Source organism: Balaenoptera physalus (genome assembly GCF_965194825.1).
Source record: "Balaenoptera physalus genome assembly, chromosome: 8".
Classification (NCBI taxonomy): domain Eukaryota; kingdom Metazoa; phylum Chordata; class Mammalia; order Artiodactyla; family Balaenopteridae; genus Balaenoptera; species Balaenoptera physalus.
The window spans coordinates 69,872,140-69,898,736 of record NC_138887.1 but is presented as its reverse complement, the minus strand read 5'-3'; the positions used below and the strand labels follow the sequence as shown (position 1 = coordinate 69,898,736).

Below are 26,597 nucleotides of genomic sequence, written 5' to 3'. Positions count from 1 at the left end.
TGCTCACAGCAGCGCTCTTCACAGTAGCCAAGACATGGAAACAACCTAAATGTCCACTGACAGATGAATGGATAAAGAAGATGTGGTACATATATACAATGGAATATTACTCAGCCATTAAAAAGAATGAAATAATGCCATTTGCATAAACATGGATGGACCTGGAGATTATCATACTAAGTGAAGTAAGTCAGACAGAAAAAGAGAAATACCATATGATATCACTTGTATGTGAAATCTAAAATATGGCCAAATAAACCTATCTACAAAACAGAAACAGACTCACAGACACAGAGAACAGACTTGTGGTTGCCAAGGAGGAGGGAGTTGGGGGAGAGCTGGATTGGGAGTTTGGGATTAGCAGAGGCAAACTATTAGATATAGAATGGATAAACAACAAGGTACTACTGTATAGCACAGGGAACTATATTCAATATTCTGTGATAAACCATAATGGAAAAGAATATTAAAAAATGTGTATATATATGTATGTATAACTGAATCACTTTGCTACATGGCAGAAATTAACACAACATTGTAAATCAACTATATTTCAATAAAATAAATTTTTAAAAAAGACAGGGAATGGTATTTAGAGACAGTAATCTGAGTACTACAGGTGTTTATTGCTACAGAGTTCATTATTTCTAGGTTTTTCAGTAGACAAACCAAGGAGATGTGCATTTCTTAAAAGAGAAAATGCAGCGTGAAGTGTTGAGTTCATGTTATTTCTATTCAAATTTAAATTATTTTTATCTCTTTTCCCTCATTCTGGAAAACTTCGGTTCCACGTGGCATTAACGTATTCCTTAGTTCTTTTATTCTACTAATAAGAAAATAAAAATCCCAGTATTATAATGAATAGTATAACTACTTAAAAAAATACAATTTTCAAGTACAATTGACCCTTGAACAACACGGGTTTGAACTGCATGGGTCCACTTACACGCGGATTTCTTTTTAATAGTAAATACTACATACTACAGGATCCAAAGTTGGTTGAATCTGAGGACGTAGAACTGTGGATACGGAGGGCAAACTAAAGTTATACTGAAATTTCCACAGCTCAACTGACGGTGCCCCAACGCCCTCATGTTGTTCAAAGGTCAACAGTATGTAATTTTTTCCTTAGAATATAATCCACTGGGGATCAATGGTAAATTTATCAGAATTTAAAATCACGTATAATAATTCCTTTCTTTATGATTTATACAATCATAATGAGTCAAAATTAGGTTTTCAGTTCATTTTGTTTTTTATTTTATGTAACGCTTTTGTGTTTCTTTGTATAAATTTTCTAATCTAATGGAAACATAAACACATTTACCTGGTTTCAAAGTCAAATCCATAAAATGTAGTATATTCAAAGCAGTTTGGCTTCTATTTATGTGCCCTCCACATATTGTTCACCTTTTAAAAAATATTCTTATTTATTCAACCATTGTTTTAATATAAGCAAATTTATATATACATATTTATGTATATTCACATATTTACACCTATTTCATATAATATACACATGTAAGTTTATACAATATATAAAATTTATATATACATATGCATATGTGTATAAATATACATATATACGTGTGTATATATAGGCTTATATGTATATATAATATGTATATATCTAAACATATAGATATAAGCAATAATACATTATACACATTTTTATACCTTATTATATACTATAATAATATATATATATATATATACTCCATGGCAGTATATATAGAATTTTTTCATTCTTTTAAAACTGAATAAAACTCCATTGTGTGGCTGTAAGAGTTTTTACACAGTATCAAACCCAAATATACATCAAAGGATACTGGAAAAATTAACAGTCCTAGAATGAAGGGTCTTATGCAAGTATCCTTTTGCATTTTTGCCTGAGTATCTTTGCAATAGATTTCAATCAGAGGAATTGCCGAGTCAAAAATTAAAGACACATATAATTTTACTAGACACTGCAAAGCTTCTCTTCATTATAGCTGTATCATTTTGTATTCCCACTAGCAGCATATGAGAACACCTATTTCCCCACAGGCTTGATCAAAGAACACGTTGTCAAATTGGAACTTTTGTCAGTCTAATAAAATGGAATCTCGTTGTGGTTTCAATTTGCCTTTTACTTGTTGGGAACAAAGTTGAGAAACTTTTCCTACGTTTCAGAATCATTTAACCTCTCTTCTTCTATGAACTGCTAATTTTTCTCTGCAGTTGTAGTAATTTATTTTTAGAACCTCTGTAACATAGTAACTATTTTTGAAATAAACTAGAGAAATACTTGCAACTTATCATTTATCTTTGATTTTGTTTATAATTCTTTTGTCATTCAATTTTTTTAAGTGATCAAATATACCAGCCTCTGTTACTTCTGTCTTTTAATCATAGTTAAGAAATTTCTCTACTCCTAGGCTACAGAGGAACATACTCAGGTTTCCTTCCAGTACTTGTATACTTTGTTTTTTAAATTTGTATTTCTCATCCATTTGAAATTTTCCTTTAAGTATGGTGTGAGAATGAATGGAATTTTTACTTTTTCTATATGTCTAGTCAGTTATCCCAATGTCACTTATTTAAAAATACGTATCTTTTCGCCAGTGATTTGATATGCTGACTTTATAACAAATTTTCACAAGGATTAGGATCTATTTACAGATTTTCTTATTCCCTTCTCTTTGTCTAAATGTCATAATACACTATTTTGATCTTTATATGTTTTAATATCTGATAGAGCTATTTCACTCCACATACCACTACTCTTAATCAGGACATTCATGGCTGGACTTATTTGTTTTTCCAAATTAAATGGCTAATCAACATGTTTATCCCCAGAGAGAAAAAAACTAAATGATAATTGCACTGAGACTGAATTAATTTATTAATTTATAAAATATTAATATTTATATGATGTTAAATCTTTCTATGAAGGAATACAGTACATAAACACACAACTCAAAATCAATTACAGGATATAATGAAAGAGAGGACCCCATTAGGATTATATTTATTTTCAAGTTTAGAAATGTTCCAAACCTATGTGAGGAAAGCCATAAAATGCTCCTGAAAGGCACAGAAGCAGCTAGAACAAAAGGTACAACATACTGTATTTCTGCATATATGATTCGATATCACGTGAATGTTAATCATTGCTTGTACAACCATGACCTCAGTTTTCAGCCCTAGTGGCAAAACTAAACAACTGTCTAGTTTAACAGTTAACTGTCCAGTCATAAACAGCTTCGGAACTATTTGAGGAAGGAATATACATCCTGCTTATCGTCTGAACTTTTCACGTTATTTACAGAAATTATCAACAGAAGGAGTTCAATATCAAAATATACTGGATGCATAGCATTAGCTTGGAAAAAAATTGCAGGGTATATGGTACAGCATCCTTTCAATAAATGCTATACTTTAATGTCATTGATGATACAGAGTATAATTCTGTATGGAAAAAGGCTTCAAAAACCTTCAATCTAAAAGTGCTAGACTCTACATGCAAAGTGGTTTGAGAACACCTCAACTCAGAAATTCTCAGGGGGTCCCTGACACCTTTCAGCATTCTGCAAGGTCAAAACAATATTTCATCATTTTAATGTACTATTTGCCTATTCACCACATTGACATGTGCCAGCAATCATGGGTAAAATTGCTGGCACCTTCACATGAATCGAGCAGTATCAAGCTGTACCAGCAGTGATATTTTCACCCCACACACTACCAAAAAAATTAATAATAAGGGAGAAAAGTCAATTTCACTTAAAAATATCCTTAAGAAGCAGCAGAAATTATTAATAGCATTAAATCCCAACTCTTTGGTATGCATCTTTTAAATATTCTATTTGACAAAGGGGAAATATACATAAAGTACTTTGCTGCATCCAAGTAGAATGGTTGCTTTTGGGAAAAGCACTCAGGCAATTGAGTTGTGAGCTGAACTAGCTACTTTTTCATGGAATACTATTTTTCCTTGAAAGAATGACAGACAAACAAATGATAGTTATTCAGGTTGGAGATATTTGGTAGAACATTTCTTAAAAATGAGCAAAGTGAGCCTGTCACTTCAAGAAAAAGAACTGACTAGATTTGTTGCCATTGATAAAACTGGCACTTCCAAGTGAAAATTAGAATTGGAAAACTTGTATCTGCCACTATGCATGTTCCCAATCTTCAAAGATTTTTCTGATAAGTTCTGTGTTGATATTAATAAGCAGAGGTTTTTGATACTACATAATAAAATGTGTCAATATTTGGAAGATCCTCATAACTCATGAATGAGTATTTTCCAAATGACTAATGCATGATGTTAAAATAGTATGCATGGTAAAATACAATTCAGATTGCAAGGTAAACCAATGAATTTTAATGCAATAGAGTAGGACAAGGTCATTGATAACATTTAGCAGGTTGAATGGTGGCCCTCGAAAAGATATGTCCATGTCTTAACCCCAAGAACCTGGACTTTATATGGTAAAAGAACGAATTACATGTCAAAAGATATAATTACATTAAGGTTTCTGAGAGAAGAAGCTTATCCTGGATTATCTGGGTGGGCCTTAAATCCAGTGAAATTATTGTTATAAGAGTTAGGCAGAGGAAGATTTTATAGGTAGTAGAGGATAAAGCAATGTGACCACGGAGGTAGAGATTGGAGTGATAAGATCACAAATCAAGGAATGACAACAGTCATCAGGGGATCAAAGAGGCACAGAACAAGAATCTCTCCTAGAGCGGTAGAGGGAGTGCCGCCCAACAGGATTTCAGACTCCTGGCCTCCGCAACCGTGAGAGAATAAAATTCTGTTGCCAACCACTTAGATTGTGGTAATTTGTTGAGGCAGCAATAAAAAACTAATACAGTATAGTTTCAGATTCCACACTGCAACTAAACTTTTAGAAACTACCACTTATTAAATTTCAGCATAGTATTAAAAAATAGTCACAATCATCTAAAAAATCTATTAAAACACTCCTCCCTTTTCCAGTTACAGAAGTGTGAAGACAGATTTTCTCTGTGTATTTCTACCAAAACAATATATGGCAGCAGAATGATGCAGAATCAGATATGAGAATACAGCTGTCTTCTATCAAGCCAGACATTAAAGCGGTTTACACAAATGTAAAACAATGCTACTCTAATAACTATTTTTTATTTTGGAAAAGTGTAAACTTTCATAACAGTGTTTATGTTAATAAATAGTTGTATTATTTTTAAATGAATATGTAAATATTTTAAAATTTTCTCAGTTGTGATTTTAATACAATAAATACTGGTAGATATAACTCATATAAACAAAAGTTCTTAGGGTTCCTCAATAATTTTTAGGAGTATACAATGGCCCTGAGATCAAGGAGAATTATATTATATTAACCAATCTATTACACTTATAATTTCCTGTTTTGTGCATTCGTAAGAACAACAGTTGAGGAAGAAATCTACATCTCTAAGAATTCAAAAGACTTCCTTAATCAAGAATAAAATATGAGAAAAGGAATTCAGAGTTCAAGTGTCTTTAGGAAGAAGCTAAATTTCAGTATACAAACTGTGTTTATTAAAAGTCTAGAACTTCTTAATAAAGAAATAAAAATCATTTGACTTTTCAATCAACAAAAGAGAAAGAAAGAGAAATACAGAACTTGAAAAAAAAAAAACTATTAAAAAGGCACAGTCGGGGGCTTCCCTGGTGGTGCAGTGGCTGGGAATCTGCCTGCTAATGCAGGGGACACGGGTTCGAGCCCTGATCCGGGAAGATCCCACATGCCATGGGGCAGCTGGGCCCGTGCGCCACAGCTACTGAAGCCTGCGCACCTGGAGTCCGTTCTCCAAAACGAGAGAGACCACCACAGTAGGAAGCCCGCGCAGCGCAGCGAAGGGTGGCCCCCTCTCGCCGCAGGTAGAGAAAGACGGCATGCAGCAACAGAGACCCAATGCAGCCAAAAATAAATAAATTAAAAAAAAAAAAAAAAAAAGGCACAGTCAGAATCTTTCTTGGCACTTCTTGTACCCTGTAAAGGATTATACAGACAATACTTCTTCAAATTCTTATAAATCTTCCAGATAATTCCCTTACACACAAAATTATTCCTATTCCTTCTCTTCAAACATCCCCCAAAACTCCTTCCCAGGCTTAACACGTCCTTTGACCTATGACTCTTTTCCTTTCCTCTGGCTTCTGCATCACAAAGGCCCCAAACCTGGTGTGCGACCTGGAACATCCCCAGGAAGTGGAGGAGGAAAAGGTACTTGAGGGTCAAAGCCAGAACCAACACTTGAAGGTGAAGATGGGAGTGAAACAGAGACTCTCGAAGCATTCATAGTTTTGGTCCTATATACATAGCTTATATTTTCTTCTTCGTGGATCGAATATCACTATTTAACTTTATTATTATATTATAAATACTATTGATGGGTTTTCAAATTTTTGAATTATATACAAATAACAGGACACATAATTAAAATAATACGAAACAATGTAATTTTGTACATATTGACAACGTAGAAGTGATGGTAGAGCTGACAGAAGTTGATGTGGAAAAGGAACAAAGAGTAAAAGAAAGTGTAGATCCACAAATTTCTTCATCCTGTGTGACGGTGACTCAATAAATACTCTCTAAAGCAGTGTTAGAAACACAAATTCTCAGATGCTCACCCCAGATCTGCTGTTGCAAGTCCAACTAAACTACTCCATGGTATTGTTGCTCAGCACTCATTTTGTGAGGCCAAGAGGCCGTGAACTGACACAAGCCCCTCCCTGAGCAAATGCCCTGAGTAACAGAGGGCAGAGCCACAGGTACTGTAAACATGACTCCTCAACCACCCTTATAACAAGCATCTTCCCCCACCTCCCAGGGCATTCCTCTTGTGCACCCCTCAGATAAGACCCCCTGAAAAGCTTACCAAAACCCTGCTCCTTTGGGTTTGAATTGACCAACCTGGTCCTAACCCAAGAATCCTCAAGCATTCCACCCACTCTAAAAAAGGCACGTTCCCAGGTCCTGCCTGCTCTCTCTGGCTGCATCCTGCCTTGACCTCCCGTGTGGTCCCCTTGAGGCATCCCGTGTACTTCCTCTAGGACTTGTGAGTAATAAGCTTCTTTATTTCAATTCCCTTCTAGTCTTTTGTTAAACCTTGGCTCACTATACAATGGGTCAGCCCCAGCTCTACCTAACAAATATTAATTTAACAAAGTCACAACACCTGCGACATCACATTCTAGGGGTGGGGCCCAGCAACCTGAGTTCTAACATGCCCTCCAGGTGATTTTGATGCATGCTAAAGTTTGAGAACCAATCATCTTTGTCAGATCGAGAAACAGAGGTCTTAAAATTATTTTAAGTGAAAAAGGTAACCACCAGAATAACTATAAAAGTGTTTCTCTCTATAAAAATATATATAAGAAAACCAAGAGTGGAACACGTGAGGGAGAAGAAGGCATTGAAATGCATTAATTGTCAGCTATTATAGAACATCAGAAATAATACCAAGAGTTGATAAATTAAGTAATGTTGATAGAAGTGTATTATTTAGCATTACGATAATAACAAAAGTTAAAAACAGTTCAAAGTGCTATACCTGAGAAGCGGACTAGAGAAGAGGAATAGGGGACACATTCATTCTTTATTGTATACCTTTCTGTGAAGTTTGGGTTAGGGTTTGATTTTTTTTTTCAACCAAATTATTACTTTATTAATTTGAAATAATGTCCAGTATTCAATTTCCAGATCCCTGTAAATTCTTACCCCAACTTACATCTAAAATACTTAATTGAGCATTTATTTGTGTCTCCCATCACATCAAAGAAGTTGGATTAAGAAGATTTCATCTAAATGTCATCTTCACTAAGATTGGTATGCAAGGCCAGATGACATCAGGATTTCCAGTACCAAAGCAAAAACTGTACCAAAGCGGAGCAGGCAAAGACTTTATTCAGGCTATTGCAATAGGAGAGAAAGACTCCATTCTGCTGAGACAAAAGGCAAGAGGATTTTTAAGTGATGGGGTGAGCTAGGGGGAAAGCACTAGAGGATATGAGGGGGTAAGCTGACCATAGCAATGTGTGCAGCAAGATTTCCAGCACCTGTGATTAGGCCATCTGGGTTTGCTAGTTGGTACCCAACAAAGTTAGGCTCCTACCTCTCCTACTGGGAGACAGAGGTACAGCTCAAAGAGATCGTCCCCCAGTCTTTAAGACATTTCCTAGGTTATAAAAGTGGAAAAAGGCTGGGAGAAGATTCATATACATTTCAAAGGGGCAGAGAAAGACTGTACAATTTCAATTTTTCTAAATTAAATGCTTTAAGAAAAGGGAGATCAGGGGCCTATAGTAAGGAAGCAACATGTCTAAAGTTTAGTCAAGCTGAGGGGAATGTTGAGGCTATCTGGGTCGTCAGTATTTCATATGGTAAACTGCTGCTTGTGAATGCACGTTAGAATGATGACACACTCCCTAATTTCTTCACCTCATCCCAAAGAGCACTCTAAGATCCTGTTTTTTTTTCCTGTTATAGGAACTCACATGCAATAATCACGTGAGGCACTCAGGGCATACGTGCACTCTTACTCCTTTTCTCTGACACCCAGACCATCCCTGCCTATAGCAATCATAGTTGACTATAAACTACTTGCGGAAAGATTCTAATTGATATTTTTCACCTTTAGAGGTATTCATACAACACCCTACAAATGGATTATGTTCAACCGATATTGATAAATGAACATTCCCATCTTGAAGATACATATTAAAGAGCATACAGCAGAACCTGAGAATCTGTACAGGGTCAAAAGCAATTCACAAACCGCATCTATGTAATCTCATCTGTACTGCTCTTCAACCCCCTCTATTAGACTAACAGCCTAGTAAACCTTTTAGAACACAGACACAAGTTCAAAAGTCCATTTGCCCTCTAGATGGCAAAGAGAACCTACAGAATTCATGCATATAGTTCCCTGATGCCAAGATAAGTCAATGGGTTAAAAAAGTTATAAGCAATCTCTGAAGAAAAACTATGGACATAACCAAAAGTAAAACTACTTGTTTCATTATAAAGTATTACATGTTCATCTAGTAGATCACTTAGCAGATTCCTGACCTTTGTGAGGAATGATTAACATTTTCACAATTTTTCTTAAAAGCATACCATCACAGAAAATTTCTTTTTACAGGTAGAGTATCTACTAGCCTATTTAGGTAAAAACATAAATGCAGAGGGTTATATACACACAGAGGACTTCGTAAATTGAAATGATCTTAACTGAATTCTTTCAGGCACTCCTGTCCTCATCTCAGGATGGAATGGAGTCTACGTGTATTTTAAACTTGCCATTACTTTCAGAAAATAGACCACTTTTACTTTTTGAAAATCATCTCCCCAGCTTTTAGTCATCCGATTTTTTCAGCCACTCAGAGCTTAGCCTTGCAATTCTCTTCCTGATATTCTCATCTCAGATCATTCCAATATCCATAAGGACCTTAAAACACATTTGGGTTTCCACCAGCCAAAAACAAAAAAACAAAACATAAAAGATAAACGCACACACAAAAGAAAGTATCTAAAGAAATCTGTAGTAGTTAACATCACATATCACTCCAAAACTTAGTGGCTTAAAACAATAAACATTTATCATCTCTGGTTTCCATGGGTCAGGAGTTCAGTTCTGGCTTACCTGGGGGCTTCTGACTTCGGGTCTCTTATGAGCTTGCAGTCAGGATGTCAGCCATGTCTGCCGACATCTGAAGGCTTGATTTGACCTGGAGGACCTGTTCCTAAGAAAGCTCACTAACCTGGTGCCAGTTGCTGGGAGGAGTCCTCAGGTTCCTCTCCACAAGCTGCATCACTGTCATCATGACATGATGGCTGGCTTCCCCCAGCATGAGCAGTCTACGAGAGAACATGGCAAAACCAACCATATCTTTTATGACCCAGCCTCAGAAGTCATACGCCATTATTTCTGCAATATACTAATGGTTATTCAAGGCAGCATCATTTCATGTGAGAGGGAACTATACAAAATTATGAACAGCAGGAAGTGAAGATCACTGGGTACCATCTTGGATCCCAGCTATCATAACATCCTTCTTTTATTCCTGCCTATCTATTTACTTAGTAACTAATGCCCCATGCTGGTTTTGCTGCCAGGCTATTCAAATATTTGATCTACATCTTTCCTCTCCTCTTTTAATGATTTTAATCCCTTCGTGTTCCCTTTACCATCTATTGGGTTGGCCAAAAAGTTCATTCCGGTTTTTCCATAAGAGCGTATGGAAAAACCCGAACGAACTTTTTGGCCAACCCAATACTTTGGTACATACCACTCCACAGAAACTATTTCCTTGAAGATTACCAATAATCTCTTCCTGCTAAACTGATGGCCTTGGCCTTTCCTCAGACATCTTATAATGTTTGATGTTACAAACCATCCACTCATGAAAGTCTCTCATCCTTTGGCATCTTTGGTACATTAAAGGCTTCTCCCATCTCTCCTCTCCCTTCCTCTACAGGGTTCCTAAGTGCAGAATGTTCTTTAAGCTCATCCCTCTGGTTTTCTTACTATAGTAAGACTGGGCTGATACCCACTCACTACTTCAGCTATGTGATTATTATTAGGCCTGCGTTTCCTTCCCTACTCAATCATAGGTCCTTTCTAGCTGCCTTCAGGCATCTCCATTCTCTAATCTCTAAACAAGGCTCATTGTTTCTTCCTTCAATGTCTCCTGGAAGAATCTGTTTTACCCCATCATCCACACTACCACCACCCTAGTCCAAACCCTCCCTATACCACAACCAGATTAGCACAGCAGTGTTTTAGCTGCTGAGCTTACTTGACTCTAACACTGACCTTGCTTCTACTCTAATCCAACTGTCATATGTTTTGATGCTAAATCTCCTTTATAAATTCCTTTTATTTTTTTCATTTTCCAGCATAAGAAGATTATCATCGACTGCTTTCAAATCTAAATTCCTTAGACTGGCTTTTAAAGCATTTATTGTTTTCCCATTTGGCTACCACACCTAATTTCTTATTCTCCTTATTTCTTATTGGTGATTAACCATTCATTCGCTATGCTCAAAATACACAAATTTCCACATTTACCTTTTTAATTCTATTCTTTCCACAAAAGTAAATAAATAAAACAAACTTATCTCCTACCAATTCATCCTACTCGTTTTTGTACATCTAGCTCAAATTCCACAATCCCCATGAAATCTTCTCTACTTTAGTTCATACTGGGCTGCTTAATTTTTGAGTTCCTAATGCTCAATTAGGCATCCACATCTCTGATTCTTTGTTACTCTTATTTTCATAGCTAAGTTGCAAGTGTATAAAGACTGCAATCATATTTCTTTATTTCTTTTAAGACATCTAAAATGGTCTACAAGTAACATGCTGAGCACATAATAGGCCATGAATAAATATTTATTGGTTAACTAAATGAGGACAATGAGTAGAAAATTCCTACATCATTTGGCAGAATGACTACAGGCAAAAGACTCCTTCCCAAAATGTATTATCTAAAAGTGCATTTTCCCCATGTGTCAACAACAACAAAAAATGACTGTCTTCTAGCAGAGCCAAGCTTAGCTCTTTAAGCATGTGTAAAATCCACAAGACAAAATTGTTAAAGGTACAAACTGTTTAAATAAAAAGGCAGATATACAAAATAATTACTTCATTTAGCAAGTACAGAGGAAATCAGATCACATTCCAAACGTAATCCAATGATTTCAGCAGTTGGAGAATATCAAGGAAAAAAATTAAGCAATAAGTCTGCTGTCTTGGATTTATTAAGGGAAAGGAAATTCTTATAAAGCCAAAAAGATAAGAAAAAAACCTACATGATTTGTAACAGAAAATAATTAGTGAAGGTAATTGTATGATGGCAAAAAAATTACACTTTCCTAATTCAAGCATATTAAAAATTAATATGATTATTAAAAATAACTATCACATATCTTTGGAAAGAGAACATATTTGTATTTCCCCCAAAGTCTCACAGCTGGTTGTGCCCTCCTTTGGAAGCAGTGTTATGTCTTGGAAACAGCATGAGTTTCCCCAGCCAGAGGGACCTGCATTACTACTTGAGGGATCTTAGGCAACCAACCTCTGGGGGCTGTTGTGAGAATTAAATGAGATTACATATCTGAAAGAACCTGGCATGGTGTCCAACACACGCTGGTCAACACATCTTATTTTGTTCCATTCTGCTTTGCAGAGATAAAGAGAACTGGAGGTGGAATAACCCTAGAGTAGGAGGGAGGAACCAGGGATGCTTATCCCAGCTCAGCTGCTAGTTTGGTTGTGACAGGGACAGCCTACGGTCTTCCAGTTTTCACTTTCCTCTTCATTTTGGTAGGAGATCCCCCTAAGTTTTAATGGGCATGCAGGGGCCAGATAGTTCTATTTCTTTTGCCTTCACAGCGTTTGTAATTGTTTGATTTGCAATGCATTTGGGTAGACTAGACACTTTACTTGTTATCAGTCACTACTCATTTCTGCCCTAACCCAGCCCAATTCCAACACCCAGGACTCCGTCCTGACATCTTATGGACTCTTCTGTGCATGGTTGCTGGACCAGATTATCCCTAAGGAATCTTCCAATATTTAGTAGTCCTGAGGAAACACATGGAATAACGTTCATTTCCCTGGTAATCATAATGACTTGGTGGGTTTTTTCTTTTTTTTTTCAAAATTTAAGAGGAAATTTGAAATAATCTAAGTTTTAAAATTCTCATCTCCTCTGCTAGTTTTTATTTAGGAGACATACGGTATATTAGTTTCCTGTGGCTATTGTAACACATTACCATAAATCTAGAAGCTAAAATAACAGAAATTTATTCTTTTACAGCTCTGGAGGCCAGAAGTCTAAAATCAAGGTGTCTGCAGGGCCACACTCCCTGTGAAGTGACCTCAGGTCTTATTTAGCTAATGGCTGCATCACTCCAATCTCTGCCTTCATCTTCACATGACCTTCTCCTCTGTGTCTATAAAATTTCCTCTGTCTATAAGATCTGCATGTCCCTAACTCTTATAAGGATACTTATCATTGGATTTAGGGCCCACCTAGATAATCCAGGATCATCTCATCCCAAGATCCTTTTAGTTACATGTACAAAGACTACTTCCAAATAAGAGCACAGACATTCACAGGTTCTAGGGATTAGGACTTAGATGTATCTTTTGGGGATCCATCATTGAACCCACTACAGAATGCTACATAAACAATCACTCAGTTATAAAATATAGGTAGTATAGGTATCTCACACTCTGAAAAGGAAGTAGTCAAATATCAAGTTTTTCAACTATTTACAAAAAATAGCATTTCAATGAAAAATTTAAGATCTTTTAATATATCTTTTGGAGTTACAAGTTTAAATAGCAATCTTTTCAATCAATGTCTTCTACATTATCATGTAACTTTCATTATTGTTAACCATATTCTAATTTGGGAATTCACTACTTCTTTAATAGATCACAATTACTGACAAAGAAATTTTGCAATTGATTCATTCTTTCCTGTTTAAACACGTAATACATATATACAGCCTTAAAATTCAACACAAAAGAAAAGAGGAAAGAATTATTCCCCTTTAGTACTCCTTGCCTAATTCCTCTCTTCACCCAAGAAGTAACAGTTTAAAATTCCTTTCAGAATATTCTGTGCATACATAAAAGCTATTTACTTGATTGCTTTGTTTATCATAAATGGGATCATGCTACACACAGCACTCAGTGAATTACATTTTCCTTTTATCAACGTCTTATTTTTGTAACCACACAATATTTGACAGAAGGAATGTAGCATAATTCATTGATGGACATTTAAGTTGCTTTCAAATGTTTGGCATCAAAAAAAGCTTGCAATGGTCATATATATGTCTTTGAAAATGTACGAAAATTTCTGTAGGATAGATTTTTAGAGGTAAAGTTATTTGGTCAAATATTATGCACATTTCCAATTTGATTGAGCCTGCTAATTTGTTCTCCAAAAAACTTTCTATGAATTGGCCAATGGATGCTGAAAGATAATTCTTACCTGGTCAATCAACCATCTATATATATGTGTGTGTATCTGCATGTATACACATACATGTATGTAAAATGTATAAAAAGCATATTGAAACATACATATTACACACACACACACACACACACACACACACACACACATACTTTTTATACTATCTAGGTCTATGGAAGGCCACTCAGCATCAGTTAGATAAACTAGGGAAGAAGACTCTTATGTCTATATCCTTCCTAACTCATCCACCACTGAGCCTCAGGCACTCAAAAAGGGAAGAGACCCACTTTTGGGTGTCATGAACAAAAAAGTAACATAAAAAAGTGGCTTCTGATATGTTTTCTGACCCATTGCCATGATTCCAGGGCAGAACACTCTCCCAGACAAGAAATTCTCCCTCAGAATGTACGTGGCTCCACGATAATTGATACATCCTAAATAACTATAGGAACTCAATCCAACAATGCATCAGAACTCATTATGCCTTTTTCTTCAAAGTTCTAGTGAGAAAAAAACTTGCTAAGAGCTATACGTAACTTGAATTCCAAAGTGATCTGATTTAAATGAGCACCGCACCACAAATTATATATTTAGATGCTTTTCAGCTAAACTAGGAAAGGGAGAATATCTTTTCATCAGGCTCAGGTTGAATTGGAGTGACAGTAGCATAAAAAAAAAGCTTATTAAGATGCTTCCATAGCTGTCACTCCTGACTTCAGCAGACCACATAATTATAAGATAGTAATAAAAATTATTCCAAAGCACTTGAACAGTTATATGCTCTTAAAACAGGTTGACGACGAAGGATGCACGTATTTTGAAAGTAGTAGATCTGATTGTTCTTTAAAACTGCAGCAGGAAACTGTTTCTCAGTTAGGGGAGTACATAAAATTATTTATCAATCCATTATGGAACATCTACAGACTCAGAGAATTTATCGTGTTCCATTAAGTAGAGAAATTCCTTCCACTAGGCTTTTCCTTATTCAGGGATTTGAATATCCTTCATCCAACCTCACTGAAGTCCAATACACTCTCACTTTCTACCTCCTAACTCCTCCTGCCCACAACACACACACACACACACACACACACACACTCACACACACGTCGTCATCACATATTTGGCAAAATAAGGTACCAAATAATAAAAACATGACAGGTTGCATTGCAAGGAATTGCTTTCTGATGAAAACGTAAGACGCCTAAAATGTTAAGTTGTTGCAACATTTATTTACAACAAAGAGAGCAGAAATGTGAATTATTTAGACAAAAGAATTGGCTGCACTAAAGATCAGAATACGCTGGGGATTAGAGACACAACTCAAGAAGGCTGCGCTTAGGTAGTGACACACTTCAGGACAAAAAGGATTTTGTACTGGGGCATGATTCTATTCCGCTAACAAACAAAGCAAATGATTATTTTTGTGACCTTTACGTGTTATTCTTGGAAAACTCTTTTCATCATTCGGAAATGAAAATCGTTCAACTGTTCTGTGATTTCTTTTTAACCAACGATCTGATACTTTTCTTGGCAGGTTTCCACTTTATTGAGATGTAATTAATATTCAATACAATGCATGAACTTTAAATGTTCAGTTTGATGAACTCTGACAATTAAATACAGCCATGCAACCACCATTCAAAATATATATAGTAGAACAAATGTTCCCTGGCACTCCTTTCCAGTCATTTCTCTCCCTACTCCTACATCTAATATGGGATTTCTATCACCATAGATTACTTTTGTCTGCACTTGGATATCATATATATGAAATCCTACAGTATGTGCTCTTCTGTGTATAGCTTCTTTTAATATAATGTTGATATGTATCCATACTGCTCTGTGTATCATTAGTTTTTCTTTTTATTACTAAGTAGTATTCAATTCTATGGATATACTACAATTTGTCTATCAATTCTCCTGTTGTTAGACATTTGGGTTGATCCTAGTATAAGGCTATTATAAATATGGCTGCTATAAACATTCTTCTACAAGTCATGGTAAATACCTCTGAGAACTATTCCTGGGTCATAGGGGAGATGTATGTTTAACTTTAAGAAACTGCCAAACAGTTTTCCTAAGCAGTTGTACTACTAACACTCCCATCACCATTGTATGAGAGGTTCTATCACTCCATATCTTCACCAAAATTTGATGTTTTCAGCCTTTTTTATTTTAGCCATTCCAGGGCATGTTTAGTAGCATCTCATTTTTGTTTTAGTTTAGCCTGATAACTAATAACACTGAACACTTTTTTAATGTACTTCTGTGAAGTATCTATTCAGGTCTATTGCACATATTTCTATTTGGTTATTTGTGTTTTTATAGTTGATTGGTTGGAATTCTTTATGTATTCTGTATACAAATCCTTTGTAAGATACTATAAAATTTTCTAGTTCATGATGTATGTATTAATTTTTAATGGAGTCTTTTGATGGGCAGAATTTAATTTTGCCTAAGTCTAATAATCAACTTATGCTTTATGTTTTTTGTGTCCTATACAGGAAAGTTTTGCCTAACCTGAGGTCATGAAGGTGTTTTTCTGTTTTCTTCTAGAACTTTTTGAATCTGGTTTAGATCTATGACCCATCTAGAATTAATTTTGGTGTATGGTATGTGATCAGAGTCAAAATACATTTTCTTCCATACAGATACCAAGTTGTTCCTGCAATATCTGTTGAAAAGACAGATATTGCAGGAACAACTTGCAAAAACTGGAACAACTCAAAAAATAGCTTTGGCACTTCCGTTAAAAAAAAGAGTCAGTTGACTGAATATGTATGGGTCTGTTTCTAGACTCTATTATGTTCCATATTCTATTTGTCTGTGCTTAGGCCAATACCACTGCCTTGATTACTGTATATTTATAATAAATTTTGAAACCAGGTGAAGTCCTCCAACTTCTTCTTTCAAGATGGTTTTAGCTATCCTATTTTATTTTCATTTCTGTATGTATTTAGAACCATCTTGTCTACTTCTTCAGAATAGCATGTTGCGTTTTTGATATAAATTACACTGAATGTATATATCAAATTAGAAAGTATAGCCATCTCAGCAATATTTCATTTTCCAATCTAGAAACATGCAGTGTATCTCCATTTTTATGTCTTATTTAATTTCTCAGTAATATTTTACAGTTTTTAGTATGGAGATCTTAAGTATCATCAGGTTGATTTTTTTCTTATCTGATTTTTTATGCTATTGTACATTTTTAAAATGTATTTTTCCAATTGGTGGTGAGTGAAGACTTGCTCTACGGTGCGGGTCCCTTGTAGTTCTATTACAACAGCCCATACATGGCTATTAAACATATGTTAGCAGTTCAGCTGGTTTTTCCCTCTCCTATCTTTGGTAGACATTTCCTCCAATGATGAGAGCAGTGGTAAGTCTCTCTTCTCCTATAAAGGGATCCTCACACTCTGATGTTTTATTTGTTTGTGTTTCTTTATGTGCTCAGCTTTATAATAGGGATATTTTTTAACTATGATTTTTATAGTTTATCTGGTTTGTTTTGGTTGTTAGAGACTGATGGCCTGTTATGACATTTTACATTCAAACTAAAAACCTTTTGGTGAAATTTTTTTTTTAATCGTTGTAAGTCAATCTTCCCTATTACTATGTCTGAAAAAGCAAAAAAGAAAAGTATCAAATAGCACCCAAGAGTCCAAGCAATCATACTGAAGACTAATGTTTACTCAGTGCTTTCTACATGCTAGCATTTAGATTTATAAATATCAACTCATTCAATCCTCAGAACAACCATATCAAGTAGGTATGGTTACCATTATCCCCATTTTACAGATGAATAAACTGAAATATAAAGTGCTTGTCATTTGCCTAATGAAACACAGTTATTAAATGGTAGAACTGGGACTTGAACACAAGTAATTTGGATTTCAAGCCTACATTCCTACCTACTTCCTCCTAATACCTCTCCACCAAATCTTAGCATTCCTACCTTTATACTGATTTCCCATATGTAATAGCTATCTGGGTTTTTTCATCATAAATGTTTCTTTCTTCTTGAGTTTTTTTTTTTTTATCTGAATCTCTCCTATTCACTTAGCAATTTGATATAACAGATACAATTTATTAAGTGCACACAAAAAAGATACTATGTTAGTAATTTTGCATATATTGCTTACAAACCTCACAAAAATTCTGAGAAATGGCATTATCCCCGTTCTACTTTGATGGGGACTGAGGTTCAAACAAAGCACTTTTCTTAATTTCCATAAAAGCTAGTGAAGAAATAAAATTGTCATTTGATCCCTCTTGAATCCAAAACCCATAATACAATCTTTCATGAATAATTATCTAAGTCTTCTCCTAAAGTTGCCTTTGCAACCCCTTTGCTCACCATTACTTACTGTAACTGGATATTTATTTAAACACTACTCCTCTGTATAACATCATTACTTCATTTTTTCTTGCTGATATTCTAAAACCACTTGTTTGAAATTAAGGACTCTGTTTATGTCTACTGGGGTCTCTTTTGGAGGCTGTTATAATAATTAAAATTTAGATAAAGAACATCCTAAGAAAATAATCATCAATGGAAAAGAGTGAAAGTCGTCAACCAAGCAGTCTTTGAGATGCAGGCGGTACTGAGAGGCCTGGGGCTGGACCCGATTCTCAGCTCCTGGAGTTGAGAGAAATAATGCAGAACCTCTCTGCTGATGCTCGAAAAGGTCAAAGCTGCTCAAGGCCCTACATCACCACTATTACCATTCCTCTCCAAACAACTCCTCCAACTGACTTTACTCCCTTCAAAATACCTTCTGTGTCCATTGCAACATAGATTCGACAGAAAAAAAAGTTCAGGAAGGCCCCAAACTCCTCCAGGCCAACTCTTAGACTCATCCCACCACCGTAATAGCCCAGAAAAGTTTTCCAGTTCTGGTCTTGTAAATCGAAAATCTGATGCCTAGTTTCCACAGTTATTTCTTAAATCATTTTAATGAAAGAAGAAAAATTCCATAGTAAGAACTTGCAATCAGAGGAACTGTCATTGATAGGCTAATATTCAAATTATGGTAGGCCCTATGAAAAAACCCATAATCCACGATTTCTGGCCTATTGCTGAAAAGTAATGGTACTGAACAAGATTCTGAAAGACTGAACACTTATATTCATTCTCAGTACAGAAACTCTTCAGAGAAAAAATTGTGCTCCTTCCTTAGGACTGAATCTCATTTCAGACACTTATTCCTTATGACAGCCCGTGTGTAATGATTTAAATGTCATGAAATCCTGCAGATGTGTTTGATAAAGTAATTGAAATTACTTCGTGTAATTTATTTTACTTTCAGTGATGGAAATGTGTGCACATAAATGTCACTGCACTGTCAATGCATTTAATGGCAGCTGAGTATATCCTTTGAGAGTTTCTAGTCAGTGGGGATTTTACCTTCCAAATATAATAAAATTTCTCTCTCCCAGCACATGCGTGGACTGAGGCACCGATTAGTGTACAGTATTAATAAGAAATTTCCCCATGTAATCCTCTGACTGCAGAGATGAGGCCAGGACTTTATTGAGACCAAGTTCCTGCTCTAATTTCCGGGATACTTTCACAAATGATACAAGTGGTTCTTTAAAACCCAGACTGCAGCAGCAAATAGTGTGCTTTTTGGAAGTAACATTTGTGTGCCTGGAGCAGATGCTTCTATGACTTGGAGTCAGTAAGCACCAAAATACAGCAAAACTGATGCAGAAAAATGAGCCAGTATCTCACCAAAATAATTTTTGCAAAGGGTTCTATGCCTTAGGATCTCACTTCATACCTTTGCCTACGTATCTTGCACAGGTGAAACTACATCCTGCCTTTGAGTAACCTGCCCTCTGCCTTCTTACTAAACACAGCCATATAAAGAGTCTTTGCCTGACCTGATAGAAAGTTGATTTCGTCTTTGTCATTTGTAAAGCATGAAGCAAAAAGTATCCTTGTTATTTAACAACGGATATGCTTTCAAATGAGCATACTAAATATAGTTTGATAAAATACCAGGAGTGAAGGAAGACGAAATCCTTGACTATGTACTTGTAATAAAATTTTCAGTTTGAAATGGAATACAATAATCTATAGTTAATCTGGGCAAATATTTCTCTCAAACTGATTAGGCAACAGTTGTGATAGAAAATTGCAGAAAAGTTAAAAAAAGGAAGGATGTGGCCTCTTCTCATGGTGTAATCCCAGAAGGGGTATTGTTATTCCCTCTATTGCAAAATTACTGGCAGTTTTAAAAATTGATTATTTTTAGTTACTTAACTATATGTTTAGGTTTGAAGACAAAGTGAATCAAATACCTAATTAAATGTAGAGTTATTAAATTCTTTTGGTTACTTATTCTCATCTACAGAATTGACTTTTGTATTACATATCAAAGGGAACCTGCTTAGCAGATTAATACCTAAAACCTCTAGAAAAAAATTAAGTGAAAAAATATATATGTTCATGCATAAAAACTTGCATTTTGTGAAGACTACAAACGCCGAATGACTTACAGGCAACCGGAAATCACACTGAATTTTGCTATTTCGATTTTAAGTAAAACCCACAATGCACAAAAAACACAGAACTGTATTTACTGTCATGATAAAAGTTCCCCTAAATATCATGGTTTATTACATATATTAGTTCCTCTCATATTTTCCTTGGTAACTCACTTTTACTTCTAAAATATCTTCATGTGAGTAAATGAACAGAGCGTCTCTTTTCGTTTGGATTGCCGAAGTTCCACCTTCAAAACAATGCAACCATCAAGTAAAGTGAATGAAGACTAAATTTCTAGATTGGACTCTCAGAAGTACCACTTGGACAAGAGGGCTCCTGGCCTGAGCCAGTGCATTTACAGTCTGCTCTTGCCCTCTTCCAGCTATGCCCCTCCACACAGATAATGGCTGTGCAGCACCAAGGCTCTGGGGCCTTGGGACCCTGGAAATAGCTACTGAAACAGCCTTAGTGTGTTTCCAGGACTTGCACAGGCCTCTTACCAGACGGTAAGCAAAGCCACCATTGCCAAGCCAGAAAGCGGCCAAAAAGATGTGTGTGCAAGGGGCAGCTATACATAAAGCTTGCCAATGGGGACTGCAGCGTGAACACATGGGCACAAGGCACCAAGCACCCTGTGATTCGGGATGGAGAGCTTGGTGGGATGAGTAAGAAGCCATAGGCCGTATGTGTGGCTCTCCCGAGGAAGCTCCAAGTATTCCAAGAATTTCAAGTTCTAACTGGTCTTGTGATTTATTGTGAAGACCTATTCATCAAGGTAGGAAGATAGCACATATTTTCTTATAATTGTGTTAGCTTCATTTGTAACTTTTAAATCTTTAGACATATGGTAAGTCAACCTCTATTTTTAGTTGTACCTCCAGCCCAACAAAAGTTAAGACCAGGACCAGGCTTGTCTTTCAATAAAGACTCCAATATCTCTGAGCATGACTACTAGTTTTTCATTTTACCATAGCATGATTTTATCATAAGCTCTAAAACAATAAATGGAACTAACTGCTTGTACATAATACATCGTAAAAGCTACAATATGCATGCAAAGGGTAAACATGCTGCATGTATACATTATCAGACAAAGTACAGCAGAGAACTTAAATGTATTATTCATGACATGAAACGCAATGATTAGTATATCCAAAGCTACATTGCTTCCTACCTGTGGACATAAAATGATTACTTTTTTTTTCTTTTTTTTAAAAGGTGTGGAGGCAGGGGCAGAACCCAGGGTATGCAGGTCCACAAGGGCTGGGTTCAGATTCTTCTCCACGAGCACGGCAGCTCCCACAGCATCTTGGGTTTTATGCAACTCATCTTGGGGAGGCCTCTGCACTTCCTGGAAGAGGGGGCGGCCGCCGCACTGGTTTTGCATTTTCAAGACGCTCAGAGCCCTCATGCTTCTCCTCGGCCAATTCCAGGAAAAGTGGCCCAAGCTCTCCAGAGCCACATCATCAAAATACAAGCCCAGAGTGAGCTGGGCGGCTGACAGAGTCTTGGTGCTCCAGCCGGGTGTCAGGGCTATGCCTCTGAGGTGGGAAAGCCAAGTTCAAGACATGGGTCCACCAGAGACCTCCCGGCTCCACGTAATATCAAACGGCAAAAGCTCTCTCGGAGATTTCCATCTCAACACTAAGACACAGCTCCACTCAATGACCGGCAAGCTCCAGTGCTGGACACCCTATGCCAAACACCTAGCAAGACAGGAACACAACCACACCCATTAGCAGAGAGGCTGCCTAAAATCATAATAAGGTCACAGATACCCCAGAACACACCACTGGATGCATTCCTGCCCACTACAAAGACAAGATCCAGCCTCATCCACCAGAACACAGGCACTGGTCCCCTCCACCAGGAAGCCAACACAACCCACTGAACCAACCTAACCCACTGGGGGCAGCCATCAAAAACAATGGGAACTACAAACCTGTAGCCTGCAGAAAAGAGACCCCAAACACAGTAAGTTAAGCAAAATGAAAAGACAGAAAAACACACAGCAGATGAAGGAGCAAGGTAAAAACCCATCAGACCTAACAAATGAAGAGGAAAGAGGCAGTCTACCTGAAAAAGAATTCAGAGTAATGGTACTAAAGATGATCCAAAATCTTGGAAATAGAATGGAGAAAATACAAGAAACGTTTAACAAGGACCAAGAAGAACTAAAGAGCAAACAAACAATGATGAACAACACAATAAATGAAATAAAAAATTCTCTAGAAGGAATCAATAGCAGAATAACTGAGGCAGAAGAATGGATAAGTGACCTGGAAGATAAAATAGTGGAAAAAACTACTGCAGAACAGAATAAAGAAAAAAGAATGAAAAGGACTGAGAACAGAGACTCTGGGACAACATTAAAAATGCCAACATTAGAATTATAGGAGTCCTAGAAGAAGAAGAGAAAAAGAAAGGGTCTGAGAAAATATTAGAAGAGATTATAGTTGAAAACTTCCCTAATATGGGGAAGGAAATAGTCAATCAAGTCCAGGAAGCACAGAGAGTCCCATAAGGATAAATCCAAGGAGGAACACACCAAGACACATGTTAGTCAAACTAACAAAAATTAAATACAAAGAAAAAATATTAAAAGCAGCAAGTGAAAATCAACAAATAACATAAAAGGGAATCCCCTAAGGTTAAGAGCAGATCTTTCAGCAGAAACTCTGCAAGCCAGAAGGGAGTTGCAGGACATATTTAAAGCGATGAAAGGGAAAAACCTACAACCAACATTACTCTACCCAGCAAGAATCTCATTCAGATTCAACGGAGAAATTAAAAGCTTTACAGACAAGCAAAAGTTAAGAGAATTCAGCACCACCAAACCAGCTTTACAACAAATGCTAAAGGAACTCCTCTAGGCAGGAAACACAAGAGAAGGAAAAGGCCTACAAAAACAAACCCAAAACAATTAAGAAAATGGTATTAGGAACATTCATATCAATAACTACCTTAAATGTAAATGGATTAAATGCTCCAACCAAAAGACACAGACTGGCTGAATGGATACAAAAAACGAGACCCATATGTATGCTGTCTACAAGAGACCCACTTCAGACCTAGGGACACATACAGGCTGAAAGTGAGGGGATGGAAAAAGATATTCCATGCAAATGGAAATCAAAAGAAAGCTGGAGTAGCAATTCACATATCAGACAAAATAGACTTTAAAATAAAGACTATTACAAGAGACAAAGAAGGACACTATGTAATGATCAAGGGATCAATCGAAGAAGATATAAAAATTGTAAATATTTATGCCCCAGCATAGGAGCACCTCAATACTTAAGGCAAATGCTAACAGCCATAAAAGAGGAAATCGACAGTAACAAAATCATAGTAGGGCACTTTAACACCCCACTTTCACCAATGCACAGATCATCCAAAATGAAAATAAATAAGGAAACACAAGCTTTAAACGATACATTAAACAAGATGGACTTAATTGATATTTATAGGACATTTCATCCAAAAACAACAGAATACACTTTCTTCTCAAGTGTTCATGGAACACTGTCCAGGATAGATCATATTCTGGGTCAAAAGTCAAGCCTTGGTAAATTTAAGAAAATTGAAATCATATCAAGTATCTTTTCTGACCACAACACTATGAGACTAGATATCAATTACAGGAAAAAATTTGTAAAAAATACAAACACATGGAGGCAAAACAATACACTACTAAATAATCATGAGATCACTGAAGAAATCAAAGAGGAAATAAAAAAATACCTACAAACAAATGACAGTGAAAACACAATGACCCAAAACCTATGGGATACAGCAAAAGCAGTTCTAAGAGGGTAGTTTATAGCTATACAAGCCTACATCAGGAAACAAGAAAAATCTCAAATAAACAATCTAACCTTACACCTAAAAGAACCAGAGAAAGAAGAACAAACAAAACCCAAAGTTAGCAGAAGGAAAGAAATCATAAAAGTCAAGTCAGAAATAAATGAAGAACTGAAGGAAACAATAGCTAAGATCAGTAAAACTAAAAGGTGGTTCTTTGAGAAGATAAACAAAATTGATAAACCACTAGCCAGACTCATCAAGAAAAAAAGGGAGAAGACTCAAATGAATAGAATTAGAAATGAAAAAGGAGAAGTAACAACTGACTCTGCAGAAATACAAACGATCATGAGAGATTACTATAAGTAACTGTAGTCTAATAAAAAGGACAAGTTCCTAGAAATGCACAATCCCCTGAGCCTGAGCCACGAGGAAATACAAAATGTAAACAGACCAATCACAAGCACTGAAATTGAAACTGTGATTAAAAATCTTCCAACAAAAAAAGCCCAGGACAAGATGGCTTCACAGGCGAATTCTATCAAACATTTAGAGAAGAGCTAACACCTATCCTTCTCAAACTCTTCCAAGATATAGCAGAGGGAGGAACACTCCCAAACACATTCTAAGAGGCCACCGTCACCCTGATACCAAAACCAGAGAAAGATGTCACACACACACACAAAAAACTACAGACCAATATCACTGATGAACATAGATGCAAAATCCTCAACAAAATACTAGCAAACAGAATCCAACAGCACATTAAAAGGATCATACACCATGATCAAGTGGCGTTTATGCCAGGAATGCAAGGATTCTTCAATATATGCAAATCAATCAATGTGATAAACCATATTAACAAACTGAAGGAGAAAAACCATATGATCATCTCAATAGATGCAGAAAAAGATTTCAACAAAATTCAACACCCATTTATGATAAAAACCCTCCAGAAAGTAGGCATAGAGGGAACTTACCTCAACATAATAAAGGCCATAAATGACAAACCCACAGCCAACATCATTCTCAATGGTGAAAAACTGAAACCATTTCCTCTAAGATCAGGAACAAGACAAGGTTACCCACTCTCACCACTATTATTCAACATAGTTTTGGAAGTTTTAGCCACAGCAATCAGAGAAGAAAAAGAAATAAAAGGAATCCAAATCGGAAAAGAAGAAGTAAAGCTGTCACTCTTTGCCAATGACATAATATTACACATAGAGAATCTCAAAGATGCTACCAGAAAACTACTAGAGCTAATCAGTGAATTTGGTATAGTAGCAGGATACAAAATTAATACACAGAAATCTCTTGCATTCCTATACACTAATGATGAAAAATCTGAAAGAGAAATTAAGGAAACACTCCCACTTACCATTGCAACAAAAAGAATAAACTACCTAGGAATAAACCTACCTAAGGAGACAAAAGACCTCTATGCAGAAAACTATAAGACACTATTGAAAGAACTTACAGATGATACAAACAGATGGAGAGATACACCATGTTCTTGGATTGGAAGAATCAACATAGTGAAAACAACTGTACTACCCAAAGCAAGCTACAGATTCATTGCAATCCCTATCAAACTACCAATGGTATTTTTCACAGACCTAGAACAAAAAATTTCACAATTTGTATGGAAATGCAAAAGACCCCGAATAGCCAAAGCAATCTTGAGAAAGAAAAACAGAGCTGGAGGAATCAGGCTCCCTGACTTCAGACTATACTACAAAGCTACAGTAATCAAGACAGTATGGTACTGGCACAAAAACAGAAATATAGATCAATGGAACAGGATAGAAAGCCCAGAGATAAACCAACGCACATATGGTCACCTTATCTTTGATAAAGGAGGCAAGAATATACAATGGAGAAAAGACAGCCTCTTCAATAAGTGGTGCTGGGAAAACTGGACAGCTACCTGTAAAAGAATGAAATTAGAAAACTTAATAACACCACACACAAAAATAAACTCAAAATGGATTAAAGACCTAAATGTAAAGCCAGACACTATAAACCTCTTAGAGGAAAACTTAGGTAGAACACTCTATGACATACATCACAGCAAGATCCTTTCTGACCCACCTCCTAGAGTAATGGAAATAAAAACAAAAATAAATGGGACCTAATGAAACTTAAAAGCTTTTGCACAATGAAGGAAACCATAAACAAGATGAAAAGACAACCCTCAGAATGGGAGAAAATATTTGCAAATGAAGCAACTGACAAAGGATTAATCTCCAAAATATACAGGGAGCTCAT

General features: G+C 36.2%; 1 protein-coding gene across 9 annotated transcripts in view; it reads right to left on the bottom strand.

Annotated features, from left to right (window-relative positions):
• Positions 1 to 26,597, bottom strand: part of LOC309665527 (uncharacterized protein) — a 714,473-nt gene that overhangs the window by 284,491 nt on the left and 403,385 nt on the right. For 8 of the 9 annotated variants that reach the window (XR_014266459.1, XR_014266460.1, XR_014266461.1 and 5 more), the window contains one exon: positions 9,788 to 9,884. Coding sequence is in view for 1 of the 9 variants with exons in the window: in XM_082472161.1 (XP_082328287.1) it covers positions 9,788 to 9,884 (97 nt within the window). In the remaining 8 variants the exon portion in view is untranslated. Of the gene's footprint in view, positions 1 to 9,787; positions 9,885 to 25,114; positions 26,257 to 26,597 lie in introns of those variants that run through there. The other variant, XR_014266462.1, reaches the window with a different exon arrangement.